General features: G+C 34.5%; 1 protein-coding gene across 3 annotated transcripts in view; it reads right to left on the bottom strand.

Moving 5' to 3' along the window:
* Positions 1-443: 443 nt before the first annotated feature.
* The window catches only part of LOC126751592 (dopamine receptor 2), a 32,654-nt gene continuing 14,321 nt past the window's right edge, over positions 444-18,776 (bottom strand). Inside the window, exon 3 of one of the 3 annotated variants that reach the window (XM_050461974.1) lies at positions 444-6,960. In XM_050461974.1, the coding sequence (XP_050317931.1) occupies positions 6,871-6,960 (90 nt within the window). In that variant the 3' untranslated portion in view covers positions 444-6,870. Of the gene's footprint in view, positions 6,961-10,389; positions 11,241-18,776 lie in introns of those variants that run through there. The other 2 variants (XR_007665896.1, XR_007665897.1) reach the window with 2 other exon arrangements.

The following is an 18,776-nucleotide window of genomic DNA, read 5'->3' as shown; positions in this document are numbered from 1 at the left end:
AAGTAACTTAAATAGTTTTACCTAGTATATAGTTTTGGAAAAAAATTAAATCTTAATTTTCTTAGCTTTATTAATGTTTTTCAATTAAATTAAATTAAAGAAATTGTAATTTACTTTTCAAAAAAGTACACTAAATTATAGTTAAAGTTTTTGATGGTATAAATTAATATTCAATTAATTAATTTTATTAAATTTTTATTATAATTAAATATATTTTTTAATTAAATTAAAATAAATTTGTTTGAGTATAAAAATTTAAATTAGATATTGAAATTTCGCGCTTTAAATTGACTTAAAATATTTTAATTTTTATATAATGAAAAAAATTATGTATAATTAAATGCTTTAAATTAAATTAATGAAAAATCAAAACTAAGTTTAATTATAAAAAAATGTATTTAAAATTAAATAATTAATTTTTTGTATTTAATTGCAATGTGGATATTAAATTCTCTCATATTGAGTTGAATTAAAGAAATTTCTTTTTTCGGGGTTCGTTTAATTAAGTACTAAAAATATTAATTTTATTAAATTTTACATTTTTAATTAAATTTAATTTCAACATAATTATTTTTTTGCAAAAAAATTTACAACGAAAATTAATTTCCATACGTATTATTAGCCAAATTAAACAATTTCCGTCTTACATATGTATATATAATTTATATGCTAGATTACAAATTGACAGCAAAAATACAGTATTATTTATTTACTAGCTTAATTTTATTTTTAACTTAAGCGCATTTCTTGCCATTTTTGCGCTTGTCACACTTAAACTAACCGCAATTAATCGTATTTAATGCAGCGCATTAAGTGAAATCGCATTATTGTGGCCTAAATTTAATTAGTACACGTGTATGTATAAGTATGCTTAACATACACACACACGAATGCTTACATATATACCTAAGTACTAAAAGAACTTAATTAAATGCGCGCACACGCACATACAAAAACATGTGTGTCCTTACGCAAATGTTTGCTGTCTATATATATGCTTATATACATATACATATAAATGTTTGCTTTCGCAGCAACGAAATTTTAAAACAAACAGTTCTCTATGCGCGCAATTTTCTTGTAATTAGTGTTGAATTCACTTTTAGCCTATTATTTACGCTACAAGTACACTAGAAGAGCAAACAATTGCTTTGCTCTATTACACACACACCTACATATATACATATAATATGTATGTATGTTTGTATACAATACCGTTATAGTGGGTCAGTAGTAGTTATTGTTGTTGTTGCTTTCGTAAATATTTGAATACAATACAAAAGTTGAGTTATTTAATAGTTTGTACGACTTAATTGAAACTAATTGCCCACACATGTTACGTATACGCCACCGGCGCCATGTATGCAAATCTAACATCGAAGTAAATGCATATGTATATTTACTATGCATGCATATGTGTGTGATTACACAGTCTAAAATAAACATTACCATACAAATATATGCATGTGTTGAGCTATGAAAGGGTTGGTGTTACCGTTAATGCAAATGTTTGTACATTTTGGTTTTGCTGTGTTCCTATGTGCGTGTGTGAGTTGCTGTTCTGTGTTTGCGGCATAGCTATGTGGTCGCCTACGCACTTTTAGTGGTGTCATAAATGTTTGATTCATTGTCCCCAAATGTCGGAATGTGTCTAAAATAGCAGTTGTTAATTTCTGTCTAGATAATTGTAGGTTTTAAAATTTTTGTAAAACAACAACAACAGATTGAGCTTGCACTGGCTTATAGTGGCAATCTGTAGAGTAATAAATATTTATCAGGCTTTTATAATAATAATTTGTGTAGGGTGCATTTTGTTGAAGATATATTATCAACTGTATACATTTCGGATTTTATGGTTTTCAAAGTGGTCTTTTTAAATATTTGAGGTTATATTAAGAGGTGCTGAGTTTGTGTTCAAATTAGCGAATCTGGAAAAATTGTTAAAAAAAATTAACAAAATTTAAGAAGCACAGTTTTTAGATGCAATTGAAGTGCATAAATAAAGCTTGATAAGTGTGCCACAAATACGAAGGAGTCGAGGTCAAACTTATAAAAATAATTTTTAATATTTCAAATATATGTATAAAGGATATATAATACTGTTTTTGAAGCTTCCTTACTCTCAACGTTTCTGTTTTGAAATATATGTATATATACTATATATGCATAAGGTCTCTTTGCACTACGAGAGCTGAGTAAGAGGAGCAAGCCATTTTATTCATTTAGGCTTGCTGGTCGAGGATTTTTAGTTGACATCTCACATTTGTCTCCTAAAGTCATGTTTTGTCAGGAGTTTATTGACCTTTTGGTATTAAAGGCATTATAACCACTTGTGAACCAGAAATAAGCGTTCTGAACCAACTCTTTGCTAATGGATGACAATTTGCTTTGTAGAAAGTTTGGATTTATTGGTTTAAAACACTTACATACTCGTATATACACCGAAATCAAGATAATTAAGAGCAAAATAGAATTTAGATCAAGGAGTGAATTGTAAAAGCATGCTGCTTATTTTATCGAAAGCTTATGTGAAAGCCTCTTAGGCTTATTTTCTCTAAAGCTTAGGTCACAACTTTTTAGGCGTATTCGATCGATAGCTGCTATGAAATTTTTTAGGGATATTTTATCGAAAGCTTATGTGAAAGCTTCTGTGAAAGCTTTTTAGTGATATTTTATCGAAAGCTTATGTGATAGTTTCTTAGGCTTATTTTATTGAAAGCTTATATAGTAGTTTCTTAGGCCCACTTTATCGAGAGCTTATGTGAAAGCTTGTTAGGCATATTTTATCAAAAGCTTTTTAGGCTTATTTTATGGAAAGCTTATGTGAAGGCATCTTAATCATATTTTATCAAAAGTCTATGTGAAAGCTGCTTAGGTTTATTTTATCAAAAGCTCGGGTGAAAGCTTCTTAAGCATATTTTATCGACAGCTTTTGTGAAAACTTTTTAGGAATATAGCTTGTGTCAAAGCTGCTTATTTGAATAAGCCGCTTGAAGAGGCAAAATATGCGATTTGCTTCAAAATAAAATAATTTTCTTTTACCTTTTTATGTGCGTGATAATATTTTTGCAGCAGTGTGCAAATAATTGCATTAAAATTTTACAGTCTCAGTGAGTTATTGAAAAGCAATCAGATTACAATATGTCAAAGTAATTACATTATGAAAGTAATCGCAGTGCATGCTGACAGTTTAGACAGGCGAATCAATTAATTTAGTAATATTCTGACATTTATTTGCACACAAACCACAAACGCTTTGGGGCGTTTTGTTTGTGTCTGAAATTACCTGCATGCCTTCACATATGTATTTTGAAAAATTGACACCGATAATTAATGGTTTTTGTTGTTTCTAAATTATCGCCGCCTTTTTGATTATGCAAAAGCGTGTGTTTGTAAATACATTAAGGAACTTTAAATTGAGTTGTTGGAACTTTGACAACTCAGTTTGCTAACGTAGAATATAGAAAATGTTGTGAATTATCTTCGCCTCGGTCTGATTGTTGGTCGATATCGTCAGAATCGAAAGCTAATGTTTTAAAATAATAATAATAAATAAGAAATTATCAAAGTCTTCTAACAACAAATCAAAATGAAAATAAAGATAAGTGTGAGAGGAATAACAAATAGAGTGATTCTCTCCCCTTCGGTGCTTAATCAGTTACTATGCTGGGGTAAGATTCGGTATGTTGTCTTGAGAACTTCTTCGCTTTGAAGTATTATATCCACTTGTAATTCAGTAAAAAGGCATTTATTCATGGATTTTGTTTCAGAGACATGTTTGTAAAAGAAATATATAAAAATAATGAACTTTAGAAATCAGTGCTTTATTTTGAAAAAAATGCGTAGCCGACCTAAGAAGGAACTTCCAAACAAGGTGTTTGGCGATGAGAAAGATTTTTGTGCTTGAAATTATCTCAAATTCAAAAACCAAAAGAAATTATTTTCACAATAGTCGACATCCCGTAATGATCGCATATTTCTTCAAAATTTTGATTATTGACAAAATGGCGGCTTTCCAAGAAAAGCCATTTCTTGTCAAAAATTTTAAGCTTCAAAGCGGCTTAAATATCGAAATAATTATAGAAAGTCTTATTACTCAGACCATTATCCCACAAATGCACGCATACCTTGTTAGTTAGATTAGGTTAAGAAGTCAATCCTTTGAGGGATCTCACTTGGACAGCTTAGAACACCGGTCCACAGTGGTATCTAAAACCTATACTTGTATAATAGTTCATAAGACCCTTACAGATCTACAAAGCGCTTTGAACCTAACACAAATAAGTTGAGACGGCTAATGCCAGTTTCGGCCATGTCTCTTGGTTCGGCGTAGGTAGGACTGCCGAGCTGAGCCGAGCCGAGTCGATCGGTAAAGTCGTTTCGGAGGAATTTCTTCACTTGCTCTTAAAACAGCGATTCGAAAAAAACGCGTTTAAAGTTTTGAGACTTAATAGGCAAAATTAAATTTTTTTTTACAAATATTCTCTTAACTCTGAAACTGTTGGTCGGATCAATTTCAAATTAACGGATAATATTTTCAAAAATATTTGCTTTCAATATGTTCTAATTGGAGATCCAAGTAGAGCTACTTTTTCTATACCCTTTTTTTTGACAGATCACACTTGAGTCCCGTCAATCCGTCATATTATTTTTATTTGGCATTTCATCATGGAAATACTTACGCCTGAACAATCAAAGAGCAATTTGAAATTGAAGCTCGTGATCTCGCCGAGATTTGGTTTAAGCAAGACGGCGCCACTTTCAACAAATCGCATCAATCAATGGACTTATTGAGAGAATACTTCAGTGAGAAGATAATTTCACGTTTTGGGCAGTCGATTGGCCACCAAGATCGTGTGTTATCACATCGTTAGACTCTTTCCTGTGAGAATATGTTAATATGTCTATGTGGACAATTCCGCTTCTCTTCAGGCCTTGGAGCAAAACATCGCGTGAGTCATTCGCCAGTTACTAGTCGAAATGCTTGAGAGAGTGTTTGAAAATTGGACTGAACGGATGGATCATTTGAAAAGTAGCCGCGGCCAACATTTGAAAGAAATAATCTTCAAAAAATAAATGACAAAGAATGTTCATTCGAAAGATAATAAACATTCTCCATAGAATTTGAAGTTTCCGTTTTTTTTTCTTTGTGGATGTAAACTCTAAGAAACAAAATTTTTCTGGGTTCGCGGTGGCCTAACACAATGTTTTTTTATTGAAACTGTGTTTTATAAAATAATTAGTTCTTTTTTAACCTCACATTACCTCAAATCAAAAATCAAATTTACAAATCGTCTGTTGTTGTTGATCTCGACAGCTTTGAAATTTGTTAAATTTGTTTGGGTTTCCATCGTATTTAATCTCATCATAATCTGCTTATTCGGTTAAAATTTTCTAAGCAATATATTTAAGAGTAAAAGTAGATAGAAATAGTTATAATAATTTATGATGTGTTTGTGGTTGCTTTTGTTTTTGTATTTTCTTGTAGGGTGACAGGTACATGTGCAATGGAAATGCTTGGAGTTGATGGGATGCAGTAATTGATGTCCAATACTAGTATCATATACTAAATGCTTGTGGATGAGCTATTTATAATATGTTTATAACATTTAATACGCATTTAATTAGCTAACTATTTTTTAAAATACACTACTTACAATTAGTATGAGTACAGATAAATAGAGCTTAAGTGTAATAGGAAAGTAAAGTTCAAATTTTTTTTTACAAAAGTAATTACTAAAATTTTAATTTCACTTTTAATGAGCGACGATTGACATTTACCTTTGTGACTGTGAGTGCGTGAGAAGTGTGCATGAGCGGGGCACAGCGTTGCATTTGCAGTAGCTTTGTTTTTCTTTCTCTCTCTTTTCCTCTTAGAATAAATTCGCATTTACAACTTGACATTTACCGCTCATTCACACACCTCTCATTTGCTGCTCATGCCAGCTTCCGCATCATGTCACTCGGCGTTTCGTCCACAACAATCGCATCCAAGTCCTCCAAAGTGGTGAATTGACTGACCGCGCTGTGACGCGCCTCCAGCGTCGCATGCTTGCCGTGTATGTGCTGCGGCGCATGTAAACCGGGTGTAAGCGGCGTGAGTGGCGTCGTCGGCCAATTGCCCGCCGTTTCGATAAGTGCCGGCGCCGAGACGGTGGTCGACGGCATGCGTCGTGTATTGGCCGAAACCGTAGACGTCATTGTGGTCGTCGTTGTTGCCGACGCCGTCGGGCCGCATTGTGCATTCGCATGGAAGCGCGCCGTTGTGAGGAACGATAATTGTCTAGGCGCTGGTGGCGGCGGCAGGAGTGGCGTGAGCGCAAAACTGCAGTGCTTGGCATTACTCGGACTGATGTTTGTCGTATTGGCCAGCGGTGTGGTGGCTGCGCTTAATGAGTGTCTGCCGGCTGGTGTTGTTGACGCGCCCAACATGAGCGTTGTCGGCACCGATGAGATGGTTAGCATGGAGCCGGACAGCGAAGACGGCACATTTAAGGAGTCCGCCGCCACTGGTGGTGAAAACGTCACAATCGCCTTGGTTATGTGTACATTTCTGCCGTTACCATTAGCGCCGTTGGCTTTGCCACCGCTTAGGTCCACGTGGTCGGCGCCGTAGTCATTAGCGCCACTCTGGCACGAGCCTGGCAAACTGGTGAAATCCTCACGCAGCATTGAGCTGCGTCGTCGCTGGCGATGGTGATGCCGGTGGAAGCTTTGACAGCGCGTGCAGCTGCGTTGCAAGTGTTGTTGTTGCTGCTGCTGTTGCAATTGGTGGTGCGCATGCGGATGCGGGTGTAGGTGATGATGATGTATGGCATTGCGGCCGCAGCTGCTGCTCCCACTACAGGAGCTACAGCTGCTGAGCTGTCGTCACATGATCGAACGGTTGCCGTCGAATTGTTGCACCGAAGTGTAGCTGAAGGGTGTTGAGGCGGCTACCATGGCGGCAGCAACTTTGCACTGCATCGGTGGGTGGGAGGAGAGGAGAATAAGAATAAATTTAGTATTCAATTTATTTATTGTAACTTTTGAGAATATTAATTTTCTTTGGGGGCGGGGCGAACAACACAAAATACATGATAATGCAAATGTGTGCGTATGTGTGTGCGTTTGGTGGTGTCTATGCTTTTACTAGTGGCTCAATGCTCTTATGTTTGGTTGTGTAGGTATCGAACTAGCTTTGGTGCTTTGTTTGTTTGTGTGTGAACAGTTGTACAATTAGAATAGCGAATACTTGTAAGGGTGTGTGTTTACATTTGTTTGTGTGTTTGTGTGTATTTACAGTATTAATCATGTACTAATATGCATTATTTGCAGGGCTTGTGGTCTTCACATGTGTTGTGTTAGTACGTATAGTTGTGCTTAGAGTGCCGATTGGGTGTACATACATATGTGCGTGTGTGTAATATAAAAATGTTTTTGGAAGTGGTGTTATTAGTTACCTTTAATAACAAGAACAAGTAGAAATTTTATAATAAAAATTTTGTCGATATCTGATGAAATTGAAAAAAAAAAACTATTTTCACTAAAGCCAAGGAAGGAACTCGTTATTATTGTAATATCGATATATTTAATCTATAGGCTTTACGTGTCCAGAAATTCGAAAGTTAGATATTATCTTCTATCGAAAATTTGGTTAAAAGCTTTTTGAATACCACAGTGCTTGGTGGCATGGACGCTTTGGGTAATATCTCTATATATCGTCACCCAAAATGCAAAATAACGTAAAATCACTTTTCATAAGTTTAGAGGCGAAGGTAAAACGATATAATAGAAACCACTATTGGTTATATATTGGTTATCATAGATTCATATTGAAACAGAGTTTGAGTTTTGCTTATTAAATGATTATATATTGGTTACTATACACTCATATTGACACAAAATTTGAGTTTCGGTTATAAGGTGGTTACATATTGGTTATCATTCACTCATATGGAAACAAAATTGAAGTTTTCGTTATTAAGCGGTTTTATATTGGTCATCATAGACTCATTTTGAAACAGAGTTTGAGTTTTGGTTATTAAATGCTTATACATCACGCATATGGAAACAAAATTTGAGTTTTCGTTATGAAATGGTTATATATTGGTTATTATATCTGATAACGATTTTCAATTTTTTTCTGGTGATACGTTGTTTTGCATTATAGGTGACGATATACATACTTGTAGTATGTAGTTCTTGTAAAAAAAAATCCATTGTTTTCACATTAAATTGAAACTTTATTTAGCATAGTTGGAATGATCTGGTTTGGGTTAAATATGCACCAATTTGGTTGGTAACTTTTTGAGAATTTGAAAATAATTACAAAATGCAACTCTCATAGAAAGACTACCATATTAACAAAGAACTAGGATAGTCGATTTTCAAAAGCTTCTTTTGAGACAAATTTTCAACAGCAAAAGCATTCTCTATAGACAGGAAAAGGTAGTACTAACCTAATGCCAGGTACGAGCGATCGGGCAGATGCATAAGAACCAAATCCAAATGCCAACCAAACTTTCTAGCGTTGTTCTGATTAAACACAGTTCGCTTACAATAGAGGAAACTGGGCGGTTTATTTATATAAAGTATATATACGCATGCCCGTTACTTCAAAATTTGTTTTTTGTTTTGCAAACTCCAGCTGAAGTCTTAATTTTTACCCGAAAGCTAAAAATGTAAACAAGCGCTTTATTTTAAATTTAGTTTAGGTTAATCTGGTAAGCTAATAAGCCACGCATAGACCAGTTTGGTCCTTTCCGATACCAGATAGAGTTTAGTTGCTAGGTTCAAGAGGAGTATTCATCATTTAGAATGCCTGCGCTTAACGCGGATTTTTTCTCTGCGGCCTCACTATGTATAGATACCTGTATGTTTATCATACCGTAAAGACCGCAGATGCTAACATCGTAGTTTTGGCAATGCGAGATAAGTTCACAAGAAATGCTCCATCGTTTCCTTGGTGCTCTACTCTAGACATTTCCTGCAGTCTCCTCGATCTGTCAGCCTCATCCTGTGGGCGTGTGTTACCACCAGATAGTGACAAGTTAGTATTCTAATCATGTTCCTACTTTTTTCAAATATTTTATATGGAATTTTTGGAGCTTATTTTTTAATTTTTCCGAACATTTTGAAGAGAAAACGCGATTTTCTGCGAAAAACTTGGCCAATTTGTTATTGTAAGCTAAAATTGATTTTCCAATTTGAAAATTACTCAGCTCGTAAATTATGCGCAAAAATTGTATACGAAATTTCAAAAAAAGCAGGTGTGAAAAACTCATAACTTCCTCAATCTTGCCCAAATCGATTTTGAATTTCGACACAATATTCCTGTGATATTACAAATTAAATAAAAAAAAAAACTAAAAATACTTAAAAACATTTTCTACAATATGTTTTGTATTTCTTTCCTTAACAGCATTCAAGCCGTTTAATCCTTAAAAAATGAATTCTTTAAATTGAGTTAATTAACATGGCAAATTGACTAAAATAAATGCCTGTCTGAAATGTATTTAACTGTTACTAAATAAGGCGTACAAGCTTTATGAAGCTTCGAATAAACATTTTTCAATTTCAAAACTAGTACCAAACGAACTAGTTCAAAACCAGTATCAAACAAACTAGTTCAATTCAATCAAAACTGTTACTTGGATATTCATTTGTCTGCTTCTGCCGTTCACTATAGTCATTTTACAACTAGTTCAAACCCAGTACCAAACAAACTAGTTCAATTCAATTAGTACTGTTACTTGTATATTCGTTTGTCAGCTCATGTTGTTCATTAAATTCATTAAACTTATAAAATAGCTTTATCGCTTTAAGTTGTTTGTGGTTTTGCGGTGTCTAATGCGGTTAGTACGGGTTTCTGCGCTATTGGACTTGCCACATTTGTATGTGTAAGAGTATAGAGTGTTTTTTTGAAATGTGTGTTTTGGAAGTAAAGCTGAAAATTAAATTGCCTTTGTCAGCAAATTAAAATATATGGGTTTTCTAAGAACACTTGTTTATCTATGTATACATATACCTGGTTGTCAAAATTATTATTATTCAAATAGAAAAACCAAGGTGTTAATTTGCTTTGGAATTATTAATTAAATTATATAATAATCAAATCCATTAAAATGGTTTACAAAAGAACTTTTTACTGAAGCTTTTTCTTTATTTGACAATTCGTTTTTCTTTTGTACGATTTCTCGGCAAAAATCACATATACAAAAAGTTCCTTACAAGAATTTTGATCGCTCAGTTCGTATGACTATATGCTATAGTGACTTGATCTGAGCAATTTTTTCGGAGTTTGCACTGTTGCTTTGGAAAATAACTCATGCTAAATTTCGTGACGATGTCTCGTAAAATGAAAAAGTTTTCTATAGTAGCAATTCATTGCGTTTGTTCAGTTTCTAAGGCAGCTACAAGCTATAGTAGTTCGATCTAAATCGTTTCTTCTTAGATTGGTCTACTGCTTTGGACAATAATTCATGCCGAGTTCCGGCAAGATATCTCGTCAAATGAAAAAGTTTTCCATACAAAAACTTCATTACGTTCGTTGAGGCAGCTACACGCTATAGTGGTCCGATCTAAACAATTTCTTCAGGAATTAACCTACTGCTTTAGACTATTAGACATGTAGAATTTCGTGAGGATATCTCATAAAATGATAAGTTTTCCATACAAGAACTTCATTCGGATAGTTCAGTTTGTATGGTAGCTATATGCTATTTTGGTACGATATCGGCCGTTCCACAAATAAGTAGATTCTTGGTGAGGTGCAAAATTTCAAATCGATATCTCGAAAAGTAAGGCACATACATATATATACAGGCAGTCGGAGAGGTGTGCATTTTATAGGGTCTCTGAAGTGTCATTTTGGGTGCTACAAACAGCGTGGCGAACTAAATATATCCTATTCTGATTAAAAAAAATCTTATGCTCTTAAGACAAATTTGATTTTCCTCCCGATTATAGCATATACGAAAACGCTTGTAAAATGAGAAAAAGAAATATTCTTTCATTTTCATGATTTTGTATATGATATGGTCCTTTTGGTATGAAATATGGAAATATGCCAGACACCGCTGTAAGCATACAATGTACATATGCACATGTTAATGTTAGACACACAGATAATAAATCAAATTATAAATGTCGGCCTTAAAACTTGCCTTGTGCGACGCTAGTCAGTGCAGTGTTTGAAGATCCATGTCGCCAAAGGACAAGAGGTCACTTGTGGTACAGACACGTCGCTGTAATATGCGCTGAAATCATTTCGTGGCTATTAAATATGTATACTTTTTGTGCTTTTTTCCTAACAATAACAAAACAAAATCCAATTCAACAAACATTGCCGTAGCGCACAAAGACATGCCAGCTAGCGGTATAAGTTAAGCGATTTTCGAAAAAGCGTATAAAGAGCTTTGCACACTTTTCTTTTAAGCATATATACAGACATTTTTGCAATTTATTAGAATGATTTCTTAGAATGATGCGTATGAAGCAAACTAGTAAAACAAGCAGTTCAGCTGAAAAAATCACCAGACAGCAATTTGGGTTTCATCAGTCAATGTGATCCCTTCGAATTTAACTGGAAGCAATAAATCACGCAACGGGCGTTGAAAATCAGTATGGAGAAAAACATAAATGAATAATGAATATAAAAAATTCTAGGAATGTTAGATATGTTGCAAAATTTAAAATAAAATAAATACACAAAAATACTTCAGCTACAAAAGCTCACAATTACTTCTCGATGAATCCATTTGAGTTTGTTTGGAAAAATTAATGACCTTGTTCAATTGTCAACAGCTGAGTGGTCAAGTTGCTCATCTGATTACACATTTATACACAGCGGAGCACACATGCAATATTTCATTGCCAACGAAACTAAATACATACGACAGATCTTCACCACGAATGCCAGTTCAATGGAATAACTTAAAATGCATCTCAACAACGGATGCCATTGCGAATTGTTTTATCTTTATATTTATAAGCCAAATCGACAATTTTATGATTATATTGTTGGACATACAGTTATTGCAAGATATTACCATATTTGTTAGTAGGAATAGTTTAAAAATGTGACATAAAAATTCCACTTGAATTATATGACCAGGCAATTAAAAAGTTTCTAATCCGATTTAAAGGTTAGGACTTACAAACAACCGTTATGAACAAAAACTATAATACTCTCCTTAGCAACTTCATAAAAATGAACTCAACAACGGATGCCAATTGTTTTATCTTTATATTTATAAGCCAAATTCATTGTTGACATTTTATGATATTATATTAGTAGGAATGGACATAAAAATTTTAGTTATTGAACAGGCTAGGTTAATCTGGTAGGCCATTGCCAAGCATGGACCAGTTTTGGTCCTTTGTGATACCAGATCAAGTAGTTAATAACTAACAGTTTGCTATAGAAGTACAGCTGGGAAAAGATAACACATTCTCTAGTTACATAAATTTCCTGATGGGGGTCAAGTAAGTGGCAATCGTTACAATCACTTGAAAAACATTTATGTGGAAACAATTTGACATGGTACTAACACAGAATGTAAAGATAAAATAACTGTAATATGAAACAACATTTTTTATTTACAAATGGTTTACTGTAATATAACTACTTTAAAAAAAAGTATATACATTTAGGCCATACATATATGGCCTTTTTTAAATACGTTTCGATAAGTTTTTGTAGGCGTATGCCTTGCATGTAGTAGTAATGTAGATATGAGGTACATATGTAGGTATTTGTGTTGAAGAGGATACCATAAAATTTATATTTTTTCTTTTATAGGTATTTACAGTGGAGGTGAATTTTATGATGGCTCGTTCAATGACAATAAAAATCACATAAAAAATACTAATGAATAAATCTACATTTTCCATCTGAAATGCAATCAGTTTTTATTTAATGTTTGTTAAGGTTGCCCTTTATATTTCGGTATTTGGTAAGTTTGAAATTTTTGTTGTTATACATACTCAAAACACTTAGACGTGCGAGCGCTATTTGTGTTATTTATAGTAACCTAAAATATTCTTTTCGACCAAAAAGTGGAATTAAAGCGCGAAAATTTCCGAGCGACTATTTTTTACAACTTTCGACGTGGATTAACTCAGCAACAGCGCAGTGATGAACTTAATTCAGTTTTTGGCGATGAAGTGCCATCCAGTGCTAGTATTTATGGATGATGTGGAGAATTCAATCGAGGTTGTAGATCATTCCAAGACAAATTTCGTAAAGGTCGTTCAAACTCAGTTGTTGTTCAGGATGCTGTGCACAAACTAATATTGCCTGATCGTCATGTGACCTGTATAGGCAACTATAGGCATTAGTGGGAACAGCAAACATTCAATAATACATGCCCATTTGACTGTGAAAATATTTGTTCGCGTTGGATACCACACAATTTGTCGTTCGCTCAAAAAAAGATTCGAGTCGGTTGGTTACCAAGTGTACTGTGGCACGTGGTGTACGGCCCACAAAATGCTTAAGCAGCATACAATTCAAATTTGACTAAAAGCAGTTATGCCAAGAAATTCCTACGAAAAGTATTTTCTGCAAAGTGCAGAAGCGTTTTTGCATACTAATAAGTTTCTGCTGAAATTTTAATTTTGCATGGACGCTAAATTATAGCTTCAGTATTAATTAAATGCATTTGAATTCATTTGGTGCTCAATAGATACTAGATACCCTAGTTTTGTTACTGTTTGGAAAATACTTAATGGATATAAATGGAAAAGTATAACAACCTTATTACAAGTACATTCCTTGTACAAAATATTTGGTGGTCAGTCTCTATCTCGAAAGAGATATAATCTCAAAATTTCTGTAAGAAATATCTATTTATAGCGCGCCCACCATTTGTTCGTAATAAATCAAATTCTGTTGTCAAACTTTTTCCACACAGTGTAATGTAAAATATTTGCGCTACAAAAAAGTTCTATGACTAAAGATGGATCACAAAAACGACTCAGTAATGAAATCTTACACAGTTATCCACCGCAGTGCAACCGCTCCGCAGAACGGCCTAGAGTAGTTCGTAACAAATCGAGGCTGTAGTAAGTGGAGCTTGCAAAAGTTTTGCATAATCCACTAAAAGTTTATTGCGGACAGGCAGCGACAAATAATTGTATTGTAGTGCTCTAACGAACACTACACACGAGGGTAAAGTCACGAAGGGTGGGCACACAGCATAGCTGTACAGCTAAGTCCACCGTAATTGCAGGCTGAGTGTCATTAGGCTTTGCTCGGCCGTTGCAGCTCTGCGGTTGGTGGCAACCGTCGACGCATTTTGTATTTACTAATGCACTCCATTAAAAAAAAAAATACTGGAAGTACAACAATAACAAGAAAAGGGCAAGTGCAGGTTTGGTGAATCCGCTGTGGCAAAGTTGCCGGCCAAAACTTTAACTGCATTCGAATGTGGAACTAACGATCTGCTGAGCTTTAAGCTGTTTTGCGGAGCACTAAATGTAAGGACACAATGCTGGCAGAGTAGACTACAATAAACTCATAAGTACTAACGTATGTATGAGCTATATACATATGTATAACTATGCCGCATATTGTTGTCGCAGCTGTTACGGTGCTCGGTAAATTGCTGAAAGTTGAACAACTTTTGGTAAGAACTCAAAAGTGTTTGCAATTAAGAGAATAATCTATTTTCAAATAAGATTTTACAAGACTACTGAGGATTAATAGAAGTTATATTTTGGTTGTTTTTTGTGAAATAATCTTTAGTTATAATCTCTTAGTGAGCATAAATATATCTATATAGTACAAATGTTGATTCTAAAAATAAGTAAAAGCTTCAAAAAAAAAATATTTTTTTGCTTAAATCTCTTTAAAAATATCTAAGAATATGTCCCCAAAGTTGTAGTTGGGAATTCGAAATATTGTCGAAGCTAGAAGGGAAATAGTGACCGAGCGTCTAGCAGATATATGAGCGCTTGGGCAGAAAGCGAAAACTTTGACGCGCGATTTCTCGGTTTTTCATTTTTGCGATTTTTTTTTAATTGACGGGCAGGGTAGAAAAAAACTAAACGTCGTATGGAATTGGGGCAAAGTTTATAATCTTTTACATTAAATTATCTTCTATTTAAAGTAAAAAAAATTAAGAAATGTCAAGTTTGAACATATTTTTAAACAACACAAATTAAAATATTTTGGTCAAAAATCACTTTTTTCCAATTTTAAAAAAAACTGTAGAAGTTTTCAGTTTTTATTTGGTATTTTCTTACTTTTCTTTAACTAAAAGATAAGTTATTAAAAAATATGAATCTCTTTGAATTTTTTGTTTCTGATAGAAATTGCAACCTGCATCCTGCCCGTCATCCGACAAATGTACATGGGCAATTGCTTCCCAAAGACAGATATCAAAGATTTCGTATCCAAACAATTTTCGGATGATTTAAATATATAACTATAAGCCCTAGAAATTTCGCTTTATTCAATTATTTCTTTCCTTCCCAAAAAAATTATTTTTCGAAGCCTCTAAAGCAAGCTTCTCCCTTAAGCCTCACTTTTCGTTACTTTGAATTACTTGACTACGAATTACAATTTCAACCTATTGGCTCCTATAAACGGCTCTACACATCTAATCTTTCGGTTAATGTTTTGGTTAAACTTTTGGTTAAATTTTTGGTTAAATTTTTGGTTAAAGTTTTGGTTAAAGTTTTGGTTAGTGTTTTGGTTAATGTTTTCGTAAATTGGCTAATTTGGTGGATATTAAGCATGCTTTGGATATTAAGCATGCTAATGATAGACTCGTAACAAAAGACCTGAATCTACATATTGTAGAACCAACAGCGAGTAGAGGTCGAAAGAGATGCTTGACAATGTAACTGCGGACCCTGCACGGGGCACCGAAAAAGTACGTGTTCAAATTCTTCTACGCAACCTGTTCATGAGTAATTTGGAACAGATACTTCCTAAAGCATCTATGGTCACTCAGTATTTGGGTTAGGTGGAAATTCAGGTCCCCATGTATCCACGAATGAATGTCTGAACCAGTCTGTGGCTCCATCGTCTTTCGGATGAGGTTTGCCACCGCTGCTGTCATATTTTTGGGCTCTTGGTTCTTTCTGCTTGTTTCACACCATGTCGACGGTTCTGTAAAAGCTTCAAAAGTTCTTCTGATAGCTGATATAGTCGCGCGAACTCATTCCCCTGGATGTCAAAAGGCAGCACGCTAGCTAGTACTTCAGCAGCACCGCTTGATACCGTTCGGAAAGCACTTAATACTCGAACTGTAGAAAGTTTATGCACTGATTTTATTAGTCTTGCTTATGATTTTATGTACAGCGCCTGTATCCATATTGGAGCTGCATATCAAGTATCCAGGAACTCTTTGCTTTTGCTATTAAAAATCAACGGCTGGAACTCACGCAGCCTCTGTTGGCCATGATTCTCGATAGAGCATTATATATTCGGAATGTACGCCAAGTATTCCCTAAATTTTAACTTGGAGTCCAATATTACTCCCAAAAATTTCAGCTGCAGCTGTGTAGTAATCTCACACTCCCATATGATACGATACTCTTTCTTCCACCTTCCTTGTACTTATGAGCAAGATTTCCGTTTTCTGCTCAGCTAGCTTTAAACTCATTGTTGTAGCCGGAGGTCATCTAGATGTTTTGCTCCTGCTACCACTATGACGTCTTCCATATATGCGATTGCTATCACATTTTTTGGTTGGTGTATTCTTATTACCCTGTCGTATATCAAGTTCCATAGTAAAGGCCCTATGACCATTTGCGGTACTCCCCACGAGATGGCGTAGCTCTGAGTGCCGTCGTCCGTGTCAAATAATAATCTACAATTTTCAAAATAGCTCATTATAATAGGTACGAGATACTGGAGGGCGCGTCTTTCGTATAGAGCTTCGATTATATTTTCCCACTTTGCAGAATTGAATGCGCATGCTTCACATCTAAGTTAATCAAAGCGCAATACTTTTTTGTGCCACCTTTCCATCTTTTGGCACTTACTGCTCATTTCGCAGTATCGACGACTTCTCGTAGTGCGTCGACAGTGGATTTTTTTTACCGGATTTTTGGATTGCTTACTCCAAGCGGTTTCTTAGTATGCTTTTGTAAACTTTTCCAATCGTGTCGAGCATACACAAAAGACGATGGATGAGGATTCTCCAAGTGGCTTTTTAGGTTTTGGGAGTAGAACCAGGGGTCGAGAAATACTTCTTCTATTATACACGTCTTGTACAGTTTTACAAAAAAAATGTGTTTTGTAGTCAAGGCTTCCTTTAGGGCTCTGTTGTGTATGCCACCTATTCCAGGCGTTTTGTTGTTTTACATTTTTTTTAGCTATGGTCACAATTTAACTTTCAGTGAAACAAAGATGGTTCGTTTCTTGGCTTAAAGTATGAGATAGGATATATGTATGTATCGCAAATAATGACCCGACTACTCTTCTTATAAAGGATGCGCTATTAGGCTGCTGGGACAACTTTATCGTGCATTTCATTCTATTTATGAGAATTATATCATAAATTCTAAAATATTTTAATTAGTACTTTTATGTTATTTTCCAACCTCAATTTTCCACTAATCTCTCCTTTCTTATTTTAAGCTAATTTTAATCTTCGAAAATTATTTAAAAAGGAAACTAGAGTAAAACATGTCAGCTTGGCTTATAAAGATGTGAGCGTCCAAGTGGTGAATAAAACCACCGACGACAAACTACAAAGGATTAAGGTTTAAGCAGGAGATTTACAAGTGCTCTCTGTCATGACCGAATATGCACCCGAAGTATATTTGCACATATGTATGTATATATTTTATATGTGAAAACTAGTACAAGGAGCACAGAGTGCAGATTAATGGGCTGTGTGTACAAGTTTGGTGCGGTCGAATAAAGTTAGAAATATGGTCACATGACATACACAGCATAACATATATTTTATATGAATATATAACGTATATACATACATATATACATACATACAAAAATGCATGTGCGCAGCGTAGTGGAAGTAGAAGAAATAATATTTTGGTGCGCATTTGCCTTGAGGCGCTGACAAAAAAAGTTTGTTTTTTATCGAATTAATTAAACTTCCTCGACTGCATGGTCAACAACAAAAACAACGACCACTCGTTGGCATGCAAAAGTGCTTGTGTGCAAGTTTGGGCACCAGTGGCCACATTTTTGAATGCAAACATTATCTTTTGTTTGGTTATGTTCGAAAGTGATAAAGTGACATAGAACATGAAATTCGAAAGTTTCGCCGCAAACACAAATGCAAATACAAATACAAATGAAAAGTGCCAAGCAAATGTGCAAACGAGTTAACAAGCAACAACAACAATGTGTAGTTATGGGATTTAACCAGCATATGCAGTTATTTATTTACAAATACACACAGAATTCTGCACAATTTGGCAGTGAATGACTAAATGGCTTGTTAACATTTGCCTGCGGGCATGTTGTTGTTGTTGTTAAATGCTAGGCGAAATATTAATTCTTGCACAATGACATTTCGATGAACTTTTGTGATTGCGATCAAACTGGGAATTTATGATTTTATGCTTTTGTTGTATGCAAATCTAGCGGAAGCTATGGTTTGTCTTCGGTCTGGTTGATGCTTAAAATTGTTTTGCGTTGTTCGATTTTTGTTGTAGATTTCTTCGTGCCATTTGACCGCATAAGCACTTGCGGAGATTCTAAGCATTATGGCTCTTTCTAAACTATAACTATTAGCATTTTTTTTGGGAGAGTAGAGCATAAATTATGTGTCGTTCAACACTGGAGACGAAAATTTTTGAATTCT

The sequence above is a fragment of the Bactrocera neohumeralis genome, chromosome 2, assembly GCF_024586455.1.
Source record: "Bactrocera neohumeralis isolate Rockhampton chromosome 2, APGP_CSIRO_Bneo_wtdbg2-racon-allhic-juicebox.fasta_v2, whole genome shotgun sequence".
Lineage (NCBI taxonomy): Eukaryota > Metazoa > Arthropoda > Insecta > Diptera > Tephritidae > Bactrocera > Bactrocera neohumeralis.
The sequence above is the reverse complement of the archived record's forward strand: the minus strand, read 5'-3'. Positions and strand labels throughout refer to the sequence as shown.